The sequence below is a fragment of the Sphaerodactylus townsendi genome, linkage group LG08, assembly GCF_021028975.2.
Source record: "Sphaerodactylus townsendi isolate TG3544 linkage group LG08, MPM_Stown_v2.3, whole genome shotgun sequence".
NCBI classification, from domain to species: Eukaryota; Metazoa; Chordata; class Lepidosauria; order Squamata; family Sphaerodactylidae; genus Sphaerodactylus; species Sphaerodactylus townsendi.
In genome coordinates this window covers 107,797,851-107,816,313 of record NC_059432.1, presented here as the reverse complement: position 1 = coordinate 107,816,313, position 18,463 = coordinate 107,797,851, and the positions used below count along the sequence as shown (strand labels likewise).

The following is an 18,463-nucleotide window of genomic DNA, read 5'->3' as shown; positions in this document are numbered from 1 at the left end:
CGGAGTTCAGACGCGATGTTCCTCGCCGTTGAAGCGGGCGCTGGATGCTTTCTTTCAGTTCAGTTTCACCTTTAAAGGCAGAAAACAGTTATGGCGAACCTATGGCACGGGTGCCAGAGGTGGCACTCAGAGCCCTCTCTGTTGGCACGCGCAAACAGAGTTTGCCCCCCCCCCCCCCACACATCTAGGTTGGCCTGGGCTGCTGGGCTTGATTATTAGCATTAAACCTAAGACCTAGTTTTGGGGAAGCAGTGTAGGTAACCCTGTTAAGCGCTGTTAAACCCCATTGATCTTCATGCAAAGAACTAAAGCACAATCCTTTACCTGGGAGTAAGCTCAGTTGCTGGCAATTGCTTGAGTAAACCCTCCTAGGGTCGTGATTCACCCTTTGGAAGAGTTGCACGGTTGCTTCAAAGCAAAGTCATTGACTACCGCCAAGCTTACTCCCGAGTAATGCACGCCTCTCGAGCCCACCGTTTTTTCTAAACTAAAACCTCAGTATTCAGGTTAAATGGCCGTGTTGGCCCTTTGCGATAAATGAGTGGGTTTTGGGTTGCAGTTTGGGCACTCGGCCTTGAAAAGGTTTGCCATCACTGGCATAAAAGATTGCAGATTATTTACATTTAGACATTTAAATATTGGTATTTAAAGTGTTTTCCAAAAAACTTAGCCACTGCCAAGGTAATCGATGGACTGCAGTCCCTCAACAAAAACCGAGTGGTCTGGAATTTAGAATAATGAAGCCTGGGAAGCAGCAAAGGATAAATCAAAATCATACGCGGGCTGCTATGAAGATGACCTTCCAGGAGAATATGGGACATGGTTTCAGGAGATCCACAACCACAACGGCATCGTCTCTGTTGTTTAGGGATCTGAAGGTATCTCCCAGAGGGATGCTTTCTTGATGTGCTCTCTGCTTGCCTCCCCAGGCCGATGAAACCAGCTCTGAGGCAGAGAACCAGCCCCCGGTGCCAGCCCCAGAGCCCGAGGAGCCTCCCCCAGCCCGTCCCCAGGAGGAAACCGACGAGACGTGGGAAGAGAAGGAGGACAAGTTGGACCCTGAGAAGGTCAAGCAGGCGGACCAGAAGTACCGCTACAAAGAAGGTGAGCCAGCCCTGGGAGAAACCGATGCCTCCGTGGCTTCCCTTCAGAGCCTTCTGTGATGACATCCGCTTTGAGCCATCGTGTCTGGGCCACTGACCCGCTGTGATGGAGCTGAGGAGCTGAGATGGCTTGTCTGTCTTGTTAATTTCTCCTCTGTGCTGTTGTTGTGAGCTCTGCAGCCGCTTGGCACGGATTCTCCCCCACTCTTCAATAAAAAACCTCAGATTCTGTAGCCTTCATAGCCAGACTGCTGTGCAGGAACAGCAGTGGCGTAGTGGTTAAGAGCAGGTGTACTCTAATGTGGAGGAACTGGGGGCTGGTTCTTATTCCTTCATTGCTGAGGTTTCTCAACAGTCTCTGGTGACAAACTTTGTCAAAAGCCTTTTGGAACTTCAAGTAGACAATGTCCACTGGTTCCCCCTTATCCACATGCCTGTTTACACCCTCAAAGAACTCTAGTAAGTTTGTAAGACACGACTTGCCTCTGCAAAAGCCATGCTGATTCTTCCTCAGCAGGTCTTGCTTTTCTACATGTTTAATAATTTTATCTGTAATGATAGATTCTACTAATTTACCAGGAACAGATGTCAAACTGACTGGCCTGTAATTTCCTGGGTCCCCCCTAGACCCTTTCTTAAAGATTGGTGTGACATTGGCCATCTTCCAGTCTTCAGGGATGGAGGCAGATTTCAGGGATAAGTTGCACATTATATGCATATTGCATATTGGATAGCTTGTAAACAGCAAACGTTGGATTCATTCAGGAGCCAACACATATTTATTAAACTGCCGAAGGGAATTGCACAAATCGGCAGAGATTACAATACATTATACATTGTCTGCTGTACATTGTATGACGTGTATGATGTACACTGTTGGAGACTTAAAGGGGACAGTGGTATTTAGTATAATACTAAAGCCCTTTTTGTAACACTATTTAAGGTAACAGCCTGATTGTAGCAGTTGTGGTGTTTGTGAACCTTTCGATCAGTAATCGGCTTTTTTTGGGAGTCAACGTCTGTCTCTGAAATCAAGAGTTGTTCCCAGACAGGCCGACTTTGCCCCTCAGTCCCTTTGTGAGTGTCATGGAGAAGCAGTGGCCCCCACAATCACAGTGAAGCATTGTCAAAGGCTTTCACGGCCGGATTCAACTGGTTGTGGTGGGTTTTCCGGGCTGTGTGGTCATGGTCTGGTAGATCTTGTTCCGAACGTTTCGCCTGCATCTGTGGCTGGCATCTTCAGAGGTGTATCACAGAGGGAAGAACACAGTGTGTAACAGACTTCTCTCTGTGATACACCTCTGAAGATGCCAGCAGCACATGCAGGCGAAACTTTAGGAACAAGATCTATCAGAACCCGGCCACACAGCCCGGAAAATCCACAACCATAGTGAAGCAGTTTTTGTCAGCGTATCTCATTGTAGAGCGCTAAATCAGCATAGTTGGTTTGTAGCGGTTGTGTAGGGGAAGGTGTCATAGACTCAGTTGCACGGGACATCGAACACAGGAGATATCTAGCTGCGTGGGTCAGATCTGATTTAGGGAAGGTGAGGTGGTTGTTAATAGCTTGTAATAGCTGTTAAGGCAAGGACCATTTGTATCCAGGAGGAGATGACGCTTACGGGCATAGACGGGCGGGCTGGCAAAACCGGCTTCCACTCTTCTCCTAGCTTACCCTCTCTTATGTGAAATGTGTATAAGGTTCTGATAAATTGAGACTAGAACATAGCTGTCAAACTCACGGCCCTCCAGATGTTATGGACTACAGTTCCCCTCATCCCCTGCCAGCATGATCCCAGATAATGGGAACTGTAGTCCATAACATCTGGAGGGTCTTGAGTTTGACACCTGTGCTCTAGAAAGATTCCAAGAGCTCTCTTGAACTGTGCCAGGTCCTTGCTGCAGAAAAACAGAGCTTAAAAGAGCCTGGTTTCTGCAGCCACATTTATCTCAACTTTTCCCGCTCACCCAGCCCCCCCCGCCAACATCCCATAGTTTTACAGAACAACAGAAGAACGAAGTGAGAACAGCTTTTGTAATGGGACTCAAGTATCTCAAGGACCTGCGATAGGCTTCGCTCCAGGGCTCGAGTGGGGGCTGGAGCGAGGAAGCCTGATTCGCTAGTTACGAAGCGCAGCGATTAGAAAAGAAAGGCCCATTCACATGAATAGATAACAGCAGGTCCAGGTATAAAATTGGCGGGAACCCAGCCCGACACTGTGGCGAAAAGGGCCGTGCCTTCAGTTTGGTGATCTCCGTCTTCCCCCTGTTCGCAGAGCAATGGAAGCCCCTAAACCCGGAGGAGAAGAAAAGTTACGACCGAGAGTTCCTACTGGGCTTCCAGTACATCTTTGCGAGCATGCAGAAACCCGAGGGCTTGCCCCATATCAGCGACGTGGTTCTGGAGAAGGTCAGTAATCCACTTCTGCCCTGAAAATATGTGTCTTCCTTCCTTTCTGGAACGCCGTGGCTCAAGCACGAGCCGTAGTCTGTAAACTGTGCCTGTGTGCATGTCCGTGTGTTCGCCCTGTTCTCACGTTACCGTGAATGCTTGTACAAACTTAGTAGATGTGTGCACGCCTGTTTGTAAGCTAGAGCCGACGCACGTTCACATTACAAATGCAACCAGGCACCAGGCCTGGGATAAGTGCTGGGTTTTGATTCAGCGGCATGTGTCAAAGATAATGTGTGAATCGCTTGATGCAAATGTAAAAAACAATCAAGTGTGCGTCGATTGTATGTGTGTTCGTTGTAATGTGTGAACATGGCTGGTTGTCAGGAATGGCTCCAGCCACTGAGGTGCCGTCAGGCAGTGCGTTTCACTCCTGTGTGAGGGAGCATGGGTCCCACTGTATGGGGATTGATGTGTGCCCAAAAGGCCGAGAAAGGAGCTTGCAGACTGGTTAGTCTCCAGAGAGTGAGCAAGCTGTAGATTTCCTAAATTGCAGTTGTTCCCACACTGTGGAAGACTGTCTGCAGAGACGGTTGCCTAGCACCTAACTAGTCTTTCAGGGGTCAAGTCAGAAACCTCTCTACTGTGTTTCCCCGAATATAAGACAGTGTCTTATATAAATTTTTGCTCCCAAAGATGCGCTATGTCTTATTTTCAGGGGATGTCTTATTTTTCTGTGTTCTGTTCGTCGGGTGTGCTTCCAAACAAAAACTTTGCTACGTCTTACTTTCGGGGGATGCCTTATATTTCGCACTTCAGCAAAACCTCTACTATGTCTTATTTTTCGGGGATGTCTTATATTCGGGGAAACAGGGTATACTTATGACCTTTTAAATACTCACGGTTAGATCCAAGGGATGAGTGCACACCCTGTTTTAAAGAGCGGGTGCTAGGAGTCGTGAAGACTGGCAGTGGGCACGCAGCTATTCCTCCAGGGGCACACCAGATGGTAAATCGTCCCCGTGGTGCCCAAGAGGGGCGAAGTGGGAGACATAGAGGCAAAGCCTTGGAGTTGGAAAGGAAGCTGGGGGGGGGGGGGGGGCTGATTTTCCCCAGTGGGAAATTCCTACCCTGTTTCCCCGGAAATAAGCCCTAGCACCGTGGTGGTGAACCTTTGGCACTCCAGATGTTATGGACTACAATTCCCATCAGCCCCTGCCATCATGGCCAATTGGCCATGCTGGCAGGGGTTGATGAAAATTGTAGTCCATAACATCTGGAGTGCCAAAGGTTCGCCACCACTGCCCTAGCATGATGTTTTGGGATTTTTGGAGGATGCTTGAAATCTAAGCCCAGCTCCAAAAATAAGCCCTAGTTACAGATTCCCCGGCACAGCTGACCTGGTCACATAAGAGGGCGTAAAAAATAAGACATCCTCTGAAAATAAGCCGTAATGCATCTTTTGGAGCAAAAATTAATATAAGACCTTATCTTATTTCCGGGGAAACAGGATACTAAGGTCAGATGGTGGCAGTAATTATCAGAGATAGAGAGAGAGAGAGAGAAGCCCCTCCAGGAGGAATTGGATACTCCTGGGAATAGGCCTGTTCCCCCATACTGCCCCTGCGAGAAGGGCAGCTCCGTTCTGGTCGCTCAAATCCCATATATCTGTTCTTGGTTCCCTTTGCACTTAGGTGAACAAAATGCCCCTGCGCCCCCTGGACACCGTGCGCCTGAGCAACATGAACTGTGGACCAGACTTCACGCCCTCCTTCGCCAATCTAGGCCGACCGGCTCAGCCCAACCGCGGCCCGGTACGTAACGCAAAGCCTGCCGGCTGGGAGGGGCAATTTCCCGCCAGAAGTCTCCTGCGTGATGAACTCTTTGTTAGTGCCGTCGTGTCTGGGCCACTGATGTCCCGTGATGGAACTGAGGATCTGAGCAGGAGGCCCCCGCCTCTCGCGGGCTTCTTTAACGGTTGGGGCTGGGTGATATGGGGGGAGGCAGGCCACTAGCCGAGGGCTTGTGGCCCTCATCCTGGCATTTGCACCTGGTAACACGGAACCAGGAAACATCAACAACCACTCCTCTCCTTCCCTCTTGGTCCACGCAGCCGCCAGGGCCAGGGCAGCGCCGTTCCCAGCAGAACTTGCGCATGAAGGAGCCACGGAAGATTATTGCCACCGTGTCCCGGAACGAGGACGTCAAGCTCAACAAGGCTGAGAAGGCTTGGAAGCCCACCAGCAAGCGGGCCACGGAAGCCGAGGATCCTGAAAACATAAAAACGCAGGTAGAAAGGGCCCCCGTGGGTTTCCCGGTTTGGTCATGCCCAGCTGGGGGTGTTGCTAGGGATGCCACTTGAGCAAACGTTGCTAGCCCTTTGCCTCTCCCTTCATCCTCAGTTAAAACAGTTTCCCAACACTTTATCATCCCGTGGGCACATTTGGAGGGAAGCGTTTGGACTTATACCTGCTTTTCTCAACCATAAGAAGTCTTAAAGCACCTTACAAACTCCAGCATGGTGTAGAGGTTAAGAGCAGGTGCAGTCTCATCTGGAGAACCAGGTTTGATTCCCCACTCTGCCATTTGGAGCTGTGGAGGCTTGTCTGGTGAGCCAGATTAGCTTGTACACTCCCATTCCTGCTGGGTGACCTTGGGCTAGTCCAGTGACGTAGTGCCAAGGGCAGGGGTGGGCAATTATTTTTTCCATGGGGCCGAATAAGAAACAGAAAATATTGTGGAGGACTGGGCCAAAAGGCAGGGGGGCGAGGCGTTTTTGAAAGCCCCGCAGAAGCCGGCAGCCAAGGCAACCGGCTTCTGTGGGGCTTTCAAAGGCGCCTCGCTCCCCAGCAGGTCAGGGGGGCCAGTCAGGGTCATCCGGCAGGCCGGATGTGGCCCGCAGGCCGTATAATGCCCAGGTCTGGCCAAGGGGGTGGGGTCGCTCCGGCCCCAGGCTAGTCACAGTTCTTCAGAGCTCTCTTAGCCCCACCCACCTCACAGGGTGTTTGTTCGGGGGGGGGGGGGAAGGAGTTTGTAAGCCCCTTTGAGTCTCCTTACAGAAGAGAAAAGGTGGATATAAATCCAAACTCCTCCTCTTCCTTTTCCCCTCCTTTCCCCACACAGACATGCTGTGAGGTAGGTGGAACTTAGGTAGTTCTGAGAGAACTCCAAGTTTGGTATTTTGCTTCTGAGAGAACGTTGCTCCAAGTGCTGTCATGGTAGAAGACTGCTGATAGCACAGGGGTGCAGCTGATGAACATCTTAATGCTGACGTTCCAGAGCCCTGCTTTCCCCATCTGGGTGCTTGCCTCAGGAAAGGAGAAGGAGGGTGCCTGCCCTTACTTGCTGGAAGTAAAACTCCACTCCCTCCCTTCTCCCTCTTCTAAACTGCTGGGTCGGAATATGTTTTGCATGGAGGTTATCATTCCTCCTAGTGCGTCCCCCCCCCCCTCCACCCCGCAGAGATCCTTCCTCCTACCCTTTGGAGGCTTCAAAGATTTGAGAAGAACCTATTTGGAGGTACCTGCATGAGAGGACAGCCCTGCTAAGGAGGAGTGGCGTAGTGGTTAAGAGCAGGTGGACTCTGATCTGGAGAACTGGGTTTGATTCCCCCCTCTTCCACATGAGTGGCAGAGTCTGATCTAGTGAACCAGATGTGTTTCCCCACTCCTGCATTCCTGCTGAGTGACCTTGGACCAGTCACGGTTCTTTCAAAACTCTTTGAGTCCCACCTACTTCACAAGGTGTCTGTCGTGGGGAGGGGAAGGGAAAGGAGATTGTAAGCCCCTTTGAGTCTCCTTACAGGAGAGAAAGGCAATTAAGAGAGTAAAAATGTCTTAATGAGCCTAAATGCCAGGGATAATACTATGACCTTGGAGGAGAAATAACTCACGCTGCTAACCTGATGTCCAGCAGGAACCAAGTATTTTAGGTATTTTATGAACTGTTGTGAGAAAGGCAGGGTATAAATCCAAACTCTCCCATCTGCACTAAGAGCCCTCCTCTCAAAAAAGTGTTAGCGGAACCGCATGTTCCAACCCAAATCCCATAACACCTCCACCTGTGGAGCTCTGGATTGAACTTTCTCAGACTTACTTATTTACTTTCCTTTATTGGCATTTAGATTGTACATAATAGGCAAAGGTCTGAGTAAAATCAAATTACCTTAGAGGTGTGCGCAAAGAGCAAAATAATTACGTAATATTTCGCAATCCACTTTCTGACTTGCACGATTTCTGCAAGAAATTTAGTCACTGTGACAGTAGTTTCTTGAATATGATCGTTCAGTAAAATTTGGACAATTCCATCCTTATTCCTAAAGTCTTTAGAGCAGATTAAGCAAAGGATAAAATTGTTATGTGGCATTTCATGCAACTGGCAAGATAATATGTTGAATTGTGTCAAGGGACACAGTGTGTAACAGACTTCCCTCTGTGATACACCTCTGAAGATGCCAGCCACAGATGCAGGCGAAATGTTAGGAACAAGATCCACCAGACCACGGCCACACAGCCCAGAAAACCCACTAGAACCTGTGTCAAGGGAATTGTAGAGCATAAACTTGTCCTCTCCTGAAACGGAACCTCCTGGAATCAGCCAGTTAGTTCCTTTGAAGAAGGGCATTAACTCGATCAAGCATAAAAGCTCTATGGTGTGAAGGCATATTTAAGTTGCGGAGATACTGAGCCATTCTTCCGTAGGGAGTAGACAATTTTGGTATTTCAGGTGAGCAAGTAGGTGGTTGGGCAGGGAATAACATTAAGAGAAGAAGAAGAAGAGTTTGGATTTATATCCCCCCTTTCTCTCCTGCAGGAGACTCAAAGGGGCTGACAATCTCCTTGCCCTTCCCCCCTCACAACAAACACCCTGTGAGGTAGGTGGGGCTGAGAGAGCTCCGAAAAGCTGTGACTAGCCCAAGGTCACCCAGCTGGCGTATGTGGGAGTGTACAGGCTAATCTGAATTCCCCAGATAAACCTCCACAGCTCAGGTGGCAGAGCTGGGAATCAAACCCGGTTCCTCCAGATTAGATACACGAGCTCTTAACCTCCTACACCACTGCTGCTCCTTTAGGTATTCTAGATCTAATAAGTCTCTGCTTTAAGGCTACAAATATGTGATTCTCATTTAGGGATTTTTAAAAAAAGTCCTTTCTCTGACTTGCAGTGATTCCCTTGACTCACCAAGCTCGTGGTAACAATTCCAGACCCTGCCTTGGACTATTGCGGTGACACCTCTCTTTGGGTTGTTTGGAGGCACCCCATTCTTGCCGGCTTGCACGAGAGTCTGGTTTTCACTCTCTGTTGTTGGGAAGCGGAGAGTCCTTTGCTAAAGTCCTTTGGCTGATGGTGTCTGTGTGTCTTCTCCAACCCCCGCCCCAGGACCTGTTCCGCCGCGTGCGCAGCATCCTGAACAAGCTGACGCCCCAGATGTTCCAGCAGTTGATGAAGCAGGTTACAGAGCTGTCCATTGACACCGAGGAACGCCTCAAGGGCGTCATCGACCTCATCTTCGAGAAGGCCATCTCCGAGCCAAACTTCTCCGTTGCCTATGCCAACATGTGCCGTTGCCTTATGGGGGTGAGTGCTCCGTGTTCTGAGCCCCAGATGCCCCCCCCCCCCCGCTGTCTTTGGGGACAGGGGTGGTGATTCAGAGGACCTTGAAAGGAGATTATAAAAACATCTTGGGCTCACAGGCTATAAAACTGCTGTTAAACTGTGCTAAAGCAGAGTCATTTTTACTTCTCCTGTAGGGAGAGCGTTCCTATTTATTTATTTAATTTATTTTTATTTATTTATGGGATTTTTATACCGCCCAACCCCCAGAGGGCTCTGGGCGGTGCACAACACAGATTCTACATACAATATATACAAACAAAAACCCCATTAAATTAAAATTAAAATTTAAAACAGAGCGGTAAATTCAGTAAAAATGGCGTTAGCAATAACCCCAATTAAACCCTCCCAAGGAGGGGGGAACAGAACAAAAAGTGGGTCCCCTAGATGACAGCGGGACTCCGAAACCGGAGGAATAGAATAGAAGGGGCACCTCGATCAGCGGCTTGGCACTCCAAAAGCCCGGTGGAACAACTCAGTCTTACAGGCCCTGCGGAATTCACCACGATCCCGCAGGGCCCGGACAGCTGGAGGAAGAGTGTTCCACCAGGCAGGGGCCAAGGCTGAAAAGGCCCTGGCCCTAGTGGAGGCCAGCCGCATCATTGAGGGGCCAGGAACCAACCAACACATGGAAACTAAGAGTCTCTTTGTTTCAAAGCAACACATTCACTTCTAGACCACAGGCCTATGTGAAAATGGCTGTTCTTCTCCTATAACCATGGTGGCGAACCTTTGGCCCCCCAGATGTTATGGACTACAATTCCCATCAGCCCCTCCCAGCATGGCCAATTGGCCATGCTGGCAGGTGGCCATGCTGGCAGGGGCTGATGGGAATTGTAGTCCATAACATCTGGAGAGCCAAAGGTTCGCCACCACTGTCCTATAACCATCTCTCTGTTCTTCTCCTATAACACTCTCTGAAAGGTCAGAAGGTTGTTTATTCCATGCGTCGAGTAATAGTATTTTTCTTTCAAATGGATGTAGAGGAGCTGGGTTAGGTAGGCACTAGGACCCACGCGGAGCATTTTGTAACAAAGGAGACCCAGCATGTTTGTTGGTTTGTTTATTAGTTAGATTTTTATACCGCCCCATCCCCGAGGCGCTCGGGGCGGTGTACAGCATAAAATCTCAATACACTAATAAATATCATTTCTAAAACCTTTAAAAACAGCAGTAAAAATAATAATAATCAGAGGCGTCCCACAAAACCGCATTTTTAAATCCTCCCTAAGAGGGAGGGGCGGCGAGTCCCATTAGATGACAAGGGCTCAGATGTAAAGGGCCAAAGCGGGGGGGGGGGGGGGCCCCTTCAGCGGCTGGTCCCTCCAAAGGCCCGGCGGAACAACTCCGATCTTGCACGGAGCCATCGCGGGAACTTCGCTAAGATCCCGCGGGGCACGGGCCCTGGCCCTGGAGGAAGAGTGTTCCACCAGGCCGGGGCCAGAGCTGTAAAGGCCCTGGCCCGCGTGGAGGCCAGCCGCATCATTGAGGGGCTAGGGACCACCAGTAGATTGGCCTCAGCCGAATGGAGAGGCCGTGTAGGGACATATGGGGTGATGCCGTCTCAAAAATACGCGTAAGGCCTCTGTGGTGAAGGAATATACAACCCCGCTAACATCTTTTTCTGAGACAGACCGTAGACAGATGCACAGGTGGGGATTGCTCAAGTCGGAGAGACGTTCTCGACAAGCCGGGCACGTGGTTCCGGGAGCGGTAGTTACCTGAGGTTCCCTCTGTAATTGTGAGTTGTCTCCCTCTGCAGCTCAAAGTCCCGACTACCGACAAACCGACCGTGATGGTCAACTTCCGCAAGGTTCTTCTGAACCGGTGCCAGAAAGAGTTTGAGAAGGACAAAGATGACGACGAGATTTTTGAAAAGAAGCAGAAGGAGATGGACGACACAGCTGTGGTGAGTTTGATCTAGCCTCTAGGTTCCTATTGGGGATGGGGGTTTCCCTAGCAGACCTTTCTGCCACCACTCAGCTGAGCAGTAGGAGAAGAGGACAAGGGTGATGCTTTAACATTCTGATCCACCGACATAACTTCCTGTGGATAAACCATAGAGTTTTGCCCAAATGCTAATGCATCCCCAGCAACGAGCTGACATAATTTCCTGTTGCAAGGGAAGTTACATCTGCATGTCACTGTCCTTCCTGCACAAGGGTCTAGCTTCGTGGTGGCGAACCTTTGGCACTCCAGATGTTATGGCCATGCTGGCAGGGGCTGATGGGAATTGTAGTCCATAACATCTGGAGTGCCAAAGGTTCGCCACCACTGGTCTAGCTGGTCACCAGAGGTCTTTTTTAAACGGAGCGGGCTGCACCAGTGTGACCCCTTCTCAGTAATTCCCCCTTCTCAGTAATTCACAGTGTGACCCCTTCTCAGTAATTCACAGTTTGAGGAGGTTAGCTCAAAGTTGCATTTAAAAACAAACAAACATGATTCTGACCTCCACTTTGCCGTTCCGTCTCCAGCCAGAAGAGAAGGCTCGCCTGAAGGAGGAGCTGGACGATGCCCGGGACAAGGCCCGGCGGCGCTCTCTGGGCAACATCAAGTTCATCGGGGAGCTCTTCAAGCTGAAGATGCTGACTGAGGCCATCATGCACGACTGTGTGATGAAGCTGCTCAAGAACCATGACGAGGAGTCGCTCGAGTGCCTTTGCCGGCTCCTCACCACCATCGGCAAGGACCTGGACTTCGAAAAGGCTAAGGTGCTTCTGCGCCGGCTGAGCTGGGAGAGGGAACAATCCCCCCAGAGCTTGAGTGGGCACCCCGGTCTCTCCACGGAGAAGCCACAAATAGGCTACCGTTGGTGATCAGCATGGCTTGCTGTCCTAGCATGCACTGCTCTCGTGTATTTTTGAGACGGCATCACCCCATATGTCCCTACACGGCCTCTCCATTCGGCTGAGGCCATTAGATTGGCTTGAAAGGCAACAGAGAGAGCCTGTTGGGAATTATTTCCTGTCTCCTCGAAGGCTGCGTCTCCCAGCATGCACTGCTCTCGTGTTTAATGATTGGCTCAAAAGGCAGCAGACAGAGCCTGTTGGGTACTTCCAGCATGCACTGCTCTCATGTTTAATAATTGGCTCGAAAGGCAGCAGTCAGGGCCTGTTGCGTACTCCCAGCATGCACTGCTCTCATGTGTAATGATTGTCTCAAAGGGCAGCAGAGAGGACCTGTTGGGGTTGATTTCGTTTCCTCAAAGGCTGTATCTCCCAGCATGCACTGCTCTCGTGTTTAATAATTGGTTCAAAAGGCAGCAGTCAGGGCCTGTTGCGTACTCCCAGCATGCACTGCTCTCATGTGTAATGATTGTCTCAAAGGGCAGCAGAGAGGACCTGTTGGGGTTGATTTCGTTTCCTCAAAGGCTGTATCTCCCAGCATGCACTGCTCTCGTGTTTAATGATTGGCTCAAAAGGCAGCAGTCAGGGCCTGTTGCGTACTCCCAGCATGCACTGCTCTCATGTGTAATGATTGTCTCAAAGGGCAGCAGAGAGGACCTGTTGGGGTTGATTTCGTTTCCTCAAAGGCTGTATCTCCCAGCATGCACTGCTCTCATGTTTAATAATTGGCTCGAAAGGCAGCAGTCAGGGCCTGTTGCGTACTCCCAGCATGCACTGCTCTCATGTGTAATGATTGTCTCAAAGGGCAGCAGAGAGGACCTGTTGGGGTTGATTTCGTTTCCTCAAAGGCTGTATCTCCCAGCATGCACTGCTCTCGTGTTTAATGATTGGCTCAAAAGGCAGCAGTCAGGGCCTGTTGCGTACTCCCAGCATGCACTGCTCTCATGTGTAATGATTGTCTCAAAGGGCAGCAGAGAGGACCTGTTGGGGTTGATTTCGTTTCCTCAAAGGCTGTATCTCCCAGCATGCACTGCTCTTGTGTTTAATAATTGGTTCAAAAGGCAGCAGACAGAGACTGTTGGGCACTCCCAGCATGCACTGCTCTCATGTGTAATGATTGTCTCAAAGGGCAGCAGAGAGGGCCTGTTGGGGTTGATTTCCTGTTTCCTCAAAGGCTGTATCTCCCAGCATGCACTGCTCTCATATTGCATACTTGACGGGCAGCAAGACAAGACTGGTTGGGACTGGTTTCTTGTCTCCTCAAGACTGCATCTCCCAGCATGCACTGCTGTCGTTGAATGGTTGGCTCGAAAGGCAGCAATCAGTTCCTGTTGGGTACTCCCAGCATGCACTGCTCTCGTGTTTAATAATTGGCTCGAAAAGCAGCAGTCAGGGTCTGTTGAGTACTCCCAGCATGCACTGCTTTCATGTGTAATGATTGTCTCAAAGGGCAGCAGAGAGGACCTGTTGGGGTTGATTTCCTGTTTACTCCAAGGCTGTATCTCCCAGCATGCACTGCTCTCATACTGCATACTTGACGGGCAGCAAGACAAGACTGGTTGGGGCTGGTTTCTTGTCTCCTCAAGGCTGCATCTCCCAGCATGCACTGCTGTCGTGCTGAATGATTGGCCCCTCCACACAAATGGTGGGCCTATTTGGCCTGTCTTCTTGCAGTGAGAGTCCAACATCATGAGATCGTCTGCCTTTACCACTTTTCAGCTTTCTGCCCCATTCCCTGTGCCAGATAAGGGCTATAAAATGTTGCTCTGCCACATATGCAGCCGGCTTCCGTTTTCTGTGAGAAAGGCAGTGCGGTGTGACGGTTACAGCGTCGGACTAGAATTTGGGAGGCCCAGAGTTGAATCCCCTCTCTGACATGGAGACTCACTGGGTGTCCCTGGACCAGTCCCATAACTCTGGCGTGTCCTATTTCACAGGGTTGTTGTGAGGACATAATGAAAGGGAGGGAAACGATGTGAGCTACTTTGGATGCCCCATAGGGGAGAAATGCGGTCCATAAATGAAATAATCAGCAGTGCTGTGCCTTCAGCTCTCAGCTGGGCATGCAAAGTGCCAGTGTAGTGTAGTGATTAAGAGCAGTGGACTGGAAAATCAGGTTTGATTCCCCACTTCTCCTCATGAGCAACGGACTCTAATCTGGGGCATCGGATTTGATTCCCCGCTACTCCACCAAAGTGGTAGGCTCTGATCTGGTGACCTGGATTTGTTTCCTTGCTCCTACGCAGGAAGCCTGCCAGGTAACCTAGGCATGGTTCTCTCAGAACTCTTTCAGCCCCAGTTTGTAAACTGCTTTGAGTCTCCTTAAAAGCAGAGAAAAGTGGATTATAAATCCACAGTCATCTTCAAAGGGGTGGCGAGAGAGAGAGCTTGGTTGCCAACCTAAAATAAGGGCTTGTGTGCGATCTCTTACTTAAGAGGTGCTCCTTCCATAGTTCTCCAGCCGCTCCTTTTTCCCCAATTGGAGGAGGACCTGGAAGATCCAAAGGGTGGTGGCACTTCTTCTCCCAGTCCTGCTTGTTCCCTTGCAGAGCATGGGGTGGCTCCAGCCATGGGAGCAGCAGTGGCGTAGTGGTTAAGAGCAGTGGCTAAGAGCAGGTGCACTCTGATCTGAAGGAACTGGGTTTGATTCCCCGCTCTGCCACTTGAGTTGTGGAGGCTTATCTGGAGAATTCAGATTAGCCTGTGAACTCCCACACACGCCAGCTGGGTGACCTTGGGCTAGTCACAGCTTTTCGGAGCTCTCTCAGCCTCACCCACCTCACAGGGTGTTTGTTATGAGGGGGGAAGGGCAAGGAGATTGTCAGCCCCTTTGAGTCTCCTACAGGAGAGAAAGGGGGGATATAAATCCAAACTCTTCTTCTTCTTCTTCCCCTGGGCTGGAGGACATCTTTTGAATTTGGATCATTCCCATTGGGCAGGCAGGAAATGACTTTTTTCCCCTTCCTGGTGGGCGGAGCCACCTATCGAACTCTGTTTCCTGCCTCAAGGGGAGTAGCACGCGGACTGCCTATCATTCCCCAGGGAGACTTTTTGCCAGGACCTTTTTCCCATGAAAGAGCCACTTAAGCTGGGCAGATGGCTCTTTAGGGTGGTGGATATCTTCAGACGTTGTTCAACAGAATGGGAAAATGGGACTGTCTTGTTCTGCTTGGGCTTCAAGGGATGCAGTCTTCACTTCTAAGCTATCAGGAGGGGTTTAAAGACTGCGAATTGTGCCCCCTCCCACCCCCTGCAGGGAGCCAGCCGTGCAGGGATCCCCCCCCCTTTCAAGCAGCCTGTCAGTCACGCAGCAATCTGCTTTGCCTTGGGAGGTCCCCATGCCCTTTACAGCACTTCTCACACGCTACCTTCTGCCCCTATCCCCAGCCCCGAATGGATCAGTACTTCCACCAGATGGAGAAGATCATCAAGGAGAAGAAAACGTCCTCACGTATCCGCTTCATGCTGCAGGACGTGATCGACCTCAGGCGGGTAAGTTGCAAACGTGTAGCTTCTTTGAGAGAGCAGCAGTGGTGTAGTGGTTAAGAGCAGGTGCACTCTAATCTGGAGGAACCGAGTCTGATTCCCCGCTCTGCCGCTTGAGCTGTGGAGGCTTATCTGGTGAACCAGATTAGCTTGTGCACTCCCACACGTGCCAGCTGGGTGGCCTTGGGCTAGTCACAGTTCTTCGGAGCTCTCTTGGCCTCACTCACCTCATAGCGTATTTGTTGGGGTGGGGGGAAATAGATTGTAAGCTCCTTTGAGTTTCCTTACAGGAGAGAAAGGGGGGATATAAATCCAACTCTTCTGAACTCTTCCAAACGCTGTCCCCAATTCTAGTACTACCTTTATTAATTGTTTTCTTTCATCCGCTGTATGCCTGGCCTCTCGCTGGCCAAGGTCGGGCTCAGGGTGTCTAACCATACAAAAAAAACCCCTACAATCCGTCAAAATCCCTAAAACAGTTTTAAACCCCGTCAATTTATACCCATCGGCACCCTAGTTATTTTGTTATAATTTAAAATTCCCAGGACAACCAACCCAGGAGGGGGGACATAAGGAAGCTATCGACTCCTTCAATATGCTAACCTTTACTGAAACTTTTGACCTCATTAAAGAGAGGCTGTTAGCAATGGACTATCAACAACTGCAGAGCTTGGCAAGTAAATCTTGTTCGCCAACAAATATGTCAATTCCTTTCACGCAGGGATAGCCAGCCTATTATATTACAGCGCTCACAAATCCCATACACAGGAGAGCCTATATGCTGGCTAGATTTAACATCATGCCATCTCCGCTACATAGAGGAAGACTTAAAGGTCTTCCAAGCGATAAGAGGTTCTGTCCCTGTAGCATAGGACAGCTGGATTCCATCCCACACATTCTCCTGAACTGCGTATTATACCAAGAACTCCGATCCAGCCTTCTAACCCAAGCTATAGACCCTATGATTGATTATACTGAATCAGAAGAAGTAGTTACGCTTTTAAACTGTCAGGATTTTCATTGTTGCCTTATAGTGGCAAAGTTTTTGTCAGAAGTTTGTAAACAATGTATGACAAACGTGAAGTTTTTTACTATTCACTTTTTAACTGGAACTGTATTTTTTAACTGGAACTATATTTTAACTGGAACTATCGTGTATATGCCAATAAAGGCTAATTGAATTGAATTGAAGGAAGCTATCGAAACTAAAACCATAACCAACTGGGGGAAAAATCACATAAATAAAGGGGGGTTAGGAAGGCCAGCTGTGATGTAAATGTTGCTGCCTTGACTGTAATCCTCGAACATCCCCGATTTATAGGCCCTGTGGAATTGAGCCAGAGTCTGTGGAGCTCAATTCTGCAATCTGATCGGCATCATTCCCAAATGTTAAATGAGGAAGGGGACATGCGCCGATTGCTTCTGACTGATTTGCACCCGAAGGACTGTCTATGGAGTCTGTGGTGTAGCAGCAGTGGCGTAGGAGGTTAAGAGCTCGTGTATCTAATCTGGAGGAACCGGGTTTGATTCCCAGCTCTGCCGCCTGAGCTGTGGAGGCTTCTCTGGGGAATTCAGATTAGCCTGGGCACTCCCACACATGCCAGCTGGGTGACCTTGGGCTAGTCACAGCTTCTCGGAGCTCTCTCAGCCCCACCTACCTCACAGGGTGTTTGTTGTGAGGGGGGAAGGGCAAGGAGCTTGTCAGCCCCTTTGAGTCTCCTTCAGGAGAGAGAGGGGGGATATAAATCCAAATTCTTCTCCTCTTCTCCTCCTCCTCCTTCTTCTCCTCCTCCTCCTCCTCTTCTTCTTTTCCTCTTCTCCTCTTCTCCTCCTCCTCCTCTTCTCCTCCTTCTCCTCCTTCTCCTCCTCCTCCTCCTCCTTCTTCTTCTGCATAAGCCCAGAAGGCGATTCGTTCCAGCGTGGCAGCATGAGTTGCATGAACTTTCCTGAGCTTTGTGGCCGGGTTCTCCGGGTGTTATAACGTCTCTCCCTGTTTTCCCCTCCGTCCCTTGCAGAATAACTGGGTGCCCAGGAGAGGAGACCTCGGCCCCAAAACGATAGACCAGATCCACAAGGAAGCAGAGATGGAGGAACACCGGGAGCACATAAAAGTGCAGCAGCTCATGTCCAAACAGGACAAGAGGAGGGGGCCTCCAGGTCCATCGTCCTCAGGTAAGCAGGACTCGACCAGAGGGAGAGACCTTTTCCACACCAGCCTTTACCTTGTGCGACCAACGGCTTGACGCCCTGTCCCCGATTCCATCCTTCCTTCCCAGCAATGTAATTGTTGTTTTTAGTGTATGTATTTTGGCTCTGGTTTGAATTGTTTTATTTTTTTGAAAAGGGGAAACTCAGAATCCAGAAAAAGGGAGAAAGTTTAAAATGGAAACAAAAAAGTATAACAGTGTTGGCAGATCTGCACCAAGGATCGGTGAAAGATTTCCAGATGTTTAAAAATGAGTCCATACAGTTGTTGATTATGTGCTGGTGTTCAAATGCTGTTCCAGCTGCAAAGGTCATAGAAACATAGAGTTGGAAGAGACCCCAAGGGCCATCAAGTCCAACCCCCTGCAATGCAGGAACACACAATCAAAGCACTCCCGAGGTTAAGAGCTCGTGTATCTAATCTGGAGGAACCGGGTTTGATTCCCAGGTCTGCCGCCTGAACTGTGGAGGCTTATCTGGGGAATCCAGATTAGCCTGTACACTCCCACACATGCCAGCTGGGTGACCTTGGGCTAGTCACAGCTTCTCAGAGCTCTCTCAGCCCCACCCACCTCACAGGGTGTTTGTTGTGAGGAGGGAAGGGCAAGGAGATTGTAAGCCCCTTTGAGTCTCCTGCAGGAGAGAAAGGGAGGATATAAATCCAAACTCTTCTTCTTCTTCTTCTTCTTTAAAAACCTCCAAAGAAGGAGACTCCACCACACTCCGAGGCAGTGAATTCCACTGCCTACCAGCCCTGACGGTCAGGAAGCTCTTCCTAATGTTTAGGTGGGATCTCTTTTCCTGCTCCTTGAATCCAT

The 18,463-nt window shown here is 49.9% G+C and overlaps 1 protein-coding gene and 2 non-coding genes across 3 annotated transcripts in view; all 3 read left to right on the top strand.

Moving 5' to 3' along the window:
• EIF4G1 (eukaryotic translation initiation factor 4 gamma 1) overlaps positions 1-18,463 on the top strand; it is a 119,140-nt gene that overhangs the window by 83,622 nt on the left and 17,055 nt on the right. Inside the window, 9 exon segments of the mRNA XM_048506946.1 lie at positions 930-1,104; positions 3,380-3,513; positions 5,190-5,309; positions 5,609-5,785; positions 8,875-9,072; positions 10,871-11,017; positions 11,583-11,819; positions 15,342-15,446; positions 17,456-17,612. Of these exon segments, the coding sequence (XP_048362903.1) occupies positions 930-1,104; positions 3,380-3,513; positions 5,190-5,309; positions 5,609-5,785; positions 8,875-9,072; positions 10,871-11,017; positions 11,583-11,819; positions 15,342-15,446; positions 17,456-17,612 (1,450 nt within the window).
• Positions 1,155-1,231, top strand: LOC125438673. Its single transcript, XR_007245377.1, has one exon. It is a non-coding gene; the product is annotated as a small nucleolar RNA SNORD66 (small nucleolar RNA).
• On the top strand, positions 5,364-5,440 carry LOC125438672. The gene has a single exon (XR_007245376.1). It is a non-coding gene; the product is annotated as a small nucleolar RNA SNORD66 (small nucleolar RNA).